Source organism: Abramis brama (assembly GCF_963993115.1).
Source record: "Abramis brama genome assembly, chromosome: 14".
NCBI lineage: Eukaryota > Metazoa > Chordata > Actinopteri > Cypriniformes > Leuciscidae > Abramis > Abramis brama.
This window is the reverse complement of record NC_139976.1, coordinates 18,722,055-18,725,865: the sequence shown is the minus strand read 5'-3', so window position 1 is coordinate 18,725,865 and position 3,811 is coordinate 18,722,055. Positions and strand designations below refer to the sequence as shown.

Genomic DNA, 3,811 nt, shown 5'->3' with positions numbered 1-3,811 from the left:
ATTTTTAAAGTTTGGGACATCATTTTCCCACATACTGCATAATGATTTATGATATATTCTATTGTGTATAAAGTGCTGCTGTGTGTTCATTGGTCATTCAGACCTGTGTGTTTAGAGAATAGGGCTTGTAGCCTCTAGAGCAGGCAGCCATTGAAGTTCACCGGTTTCCATAGCAATGCTTTTGTCTAATAAGTAAAACCTAGATGGTACCAAAATAGGGTCCCAGTGGCTAGTGTAAAAAAGTTGTCAGGTGCTAACCACATTTGTCACTTGTGCTAGAATGGAAAAGAAGAGAAAATTGGACATCTGCAATGCATTTCTGAATGATCCAGGGTCAAGTGATCTCCTTTGGGATGTTTTGCTCTGTGTTGTGATGACAGATCTGTCTGTCTTTTTGCCTCTCCAGATTATTTAACATATACAGCATATCTATTAGCCGTGTCCTCGTAACACAAGTGAAAATGGTGAGTTTTTCTTTTTTTAATTACATTAGTCAAAATTAGATATTTGTGGGGGAAAATACTGTACATATTACAAGCTTTAAACATTATGTTTAAAAAGTCTGATAATATATGACATGAATCATTTTACTATAAAAGGGTGGTTTGAAATAGTTTGATTTAATATTAGTAATATTAATCATTGAAAAAATAGTAATGATGCTAGCAGTCAGCACCCATATGCCATCACAATATATGAATGAAATGTTTGTATATGATAATTGTTTTTATTTTGGTATTAGACTGGAGGTTATGAAGTGGAGCAGTTTGTGGAAACGCCAGATGATGATCTGATTTGTGTCATCTGTAGAGCCGTTCTACGCTGCCCTGTACGACTCAAATGCAATCATGTCTTCTGCAAGGAATGCATTTTACAGTGGATGAAAAGGTAGCAATTTTTAATATTTTATAATAACCAGAACAAAAGAGATTAGATGAGGCTGGGAAGTGTTGTAAAAGGATTTCCAGGACAACAAAAAAGAAAAGTGAGGACATTAACATTTCCTGTCTGGGTTATAATTTGATTTATAACTTAATTGGCATTGTATACTCTGAATTATCTTGTTTAATTTGAAATACATTACACACAAGCTTTTTACATCTGCTTGTTTAAAAAATTAAACAACTTGTAACACTTTCCAGTATGAAAAAATTAAACTTTTAATATTTATATTAAACAGTATTAAACTTTTACTGTTTAAAAGTTTGAGGTCGGTGAGAATTTTTGATGTGTTTGAAAGAAGTGAAGATGTCAAAAATGCAGTAAAAACAGTAATGTTGTGAAATATTATTACAATTTAAAACAACTATTTTAATATATTTGAAAATGTAATTTATTCCTGTGATCAAAGCTGAATTTTCAGCATCATTACTCCAGTCTTCAGTGTCACATGATCCTTCAAAAATCATTGTAATATTGCTGATATTGCAAGATAAACATTGATAAAATATCGTATGCTTAATATTTTATATAATATCATTTTATAATAATCTTATTCTTAACATTATATATTAAGATTTAAATTTGGTAGAATATTATTTTATTTTATGCTTATTTTATAATGATTGTATGCTTATTATTTTGTAATAAGATGTACTATTTTTAAATCTACTGCTTAATATTTTTGTGTGCATTCTGTGCATTGATGCATTTTTTGATGAACAGAAGCTTCAAAATACCAGCATTTATTAGTTTTTTTGTGACAAAAACATATCTCTAATGGCACTTTTTATCAATGTGTCCCTACTGAACAAAAGTAGCCTATTAATTTCTTTCAAGAAAGAAAAAAAACTTAACCCAAATTTTTGAAGAGTAGTGTACAGTACTTCTGCTTTGGATGTTTGAGCAAATGTTAAAGCCAGTGTTGTTTCAGACAGGTGAAATGCCCTTGCTGCAGGCAGCCTATTGACCAGAACCAAATGCTGGTTTTGTTTAAGCTGAGTAAATCCATTGGCCGTTTACCAATCAAGGTAGGCAACATTTTTAAAGCTCAAGTCTAATATATAGTTGTGTCTCGTGCTTAAAGGGTTAGTTCACCCAAAAATGAAAATTACCCCATGACTTACTCACCCTCAAGCCATCCCAGGTGTATATGACATTCTTCTTTCAGACGAATACAGTCGGAGTTATATTAAAAAATGTCCTGGCTCTTCCAAGCTTTATAAATGGCCGTTTCTGTTTTGAAGTCTATCAGAATGCATCCATCCATGATAAATGTAATCCACACGGCTCTGGGGAGTTAATAAAGGCCTTCTGAAGTGAAGCGATGTGTTTGTATAAGAAAAATATCCATATTTAAAACTTTTTTGACTAAAATAACTATCGATTTACAGCAAGGAAAGAGTAACCCTTGACCTGACGCATGACGCCATGATGAACTTGGAGGCACAGAGGATAGAGCAAAACAAAACAAAACACAACACCAATTTTTAAAGAGAAATGTCAGAGGAGCTTGAGTTTGTTGCCCAGCCCTGTTTGTTACCGCGAGAGGCGTCAAAGCTTACGCTGCTCCTACTGTACATCCTACGTCATACATGGGTTACGGCGCAAGTCGGCTTGCGTAGTAGGCTATGCGTATGGGCGTCTGCTGGAAGCTAATTATTTTAGTCGATAAAAGTTTAAATATGGATCTTTTTCTTATGCGAACACATCACTTCACTTCAGAGGGCCTTTATTAACTCCCCAGAGCCGTGTGGATTACATTTATCATGGATGGATGCATTTTGATGGACTTCAAAACAGAAACGGAAATTCACTGCCATTAATAAGTTTGGAAGAGCCAGGACATTTTTTAACATAACTCCAATTGTGTTCGTCTGAAAAAAGAATGTCATATAGCCTACACCTAGGATGACTTGAGGGTGAGTAAATCATGGGGTAATTTTAATTTATGGGTGAACTAACCCTTTAAACCGTGAATGTGGAACAACATCACCATGTGTCTGTGTTCCTAGTGTCGAAATGCCCAGCAGGGCTGCAGAACCACGTTCCCGCTCTCGAACGAGTACCTCCACATCTCCAACTGTCCGTATGAGTGGCAGCTCTGTCCTCATGAGGGCTGTGGGCAGCAGGTGCTGAGGAAAGATGCCCAGGCACATGATCAGAGCTGTAGCCACTGGCGACAGCCATGTCCCATGGGCTGCGGGACGCTTCTCGTCCGAGAGAACCAGGCCCAACATAACTGCTACCGAGAGCTGCATCAGCGCTACGTAGCCGAGCGGAGGAAGCAGAGGGCCATCGCTGCCAACCTACGCAGGAAGATGCAGCGCATGCAGAGCCGGATGGCACAAATAAGAAGGCAGATCAATCTGATGTGTGAGAGCCTGGAGGTCGACGATCTGGAAATTGAAGCAGGGGAGGGAACCAGCACTTGGGCTGACGCTAGTGCCGCCAGTCCGAGCAGCAGCAGCAGACGCCAGCACACTAACAGTTCAAGAGTCAGAAATACATGACGGAAATATCCTTCAGGATTCAAAGAAAGCATTCGAGTTCGTTTTTATGTGCGAGTTTTATTAAATGTATCTTTCCCTTTTTGTAATCATCTGGGATAGTTCACCCAAAAATGTTTAACCACCTTTATGTCATTCCAAACTTGTATGACTTTCTTTCTCCTGTGAAACATAAAAGAAGATATTTTGAAGAATGTTTCAACTGTCCATACAATGAAAGTCAATGTGGTACAAAACAACACTGGAAAAAAAAAATCTTCTTTTGTGTTCTGCAGATTGCAAAACAAAGAAAATCATAAAGGTTTAAAAACATGAGGTTGAGTAAATGATGACAGAATCCCTTTAAGGGCAGCACAACCAAC

The 3,811-nt window shown here is 37.0% G+C and overlaps 1 protein-coding gene across 1 annotated transcript; it reads left to right on the top strand.

Moving 5' to 3' along the window:
- Positions 1–288: 288 nt before the first annotated feature.
- rnf151 (ring finger protein 151) lies at positions 289–3,452 on the top strand (the record flags this gene model as incomplete). The annotated part of the gene is made up of 4 exons (XM_084134387.1): positions 289–464; positions 743–888; positions 1,874–1,970; positions 2,955–3,452. Exons 1-4 carry the CDS (start codon positions 462–464, stop codon positions 3,450–3,452), a joined length of 744 nt encoding a protein of 247 aa, XP_083990513.1. The 5' UTR covers positions 289–461.
- Between the last annotated feature and the right edge of the window lie 359 nt (positions 3,453–3,811).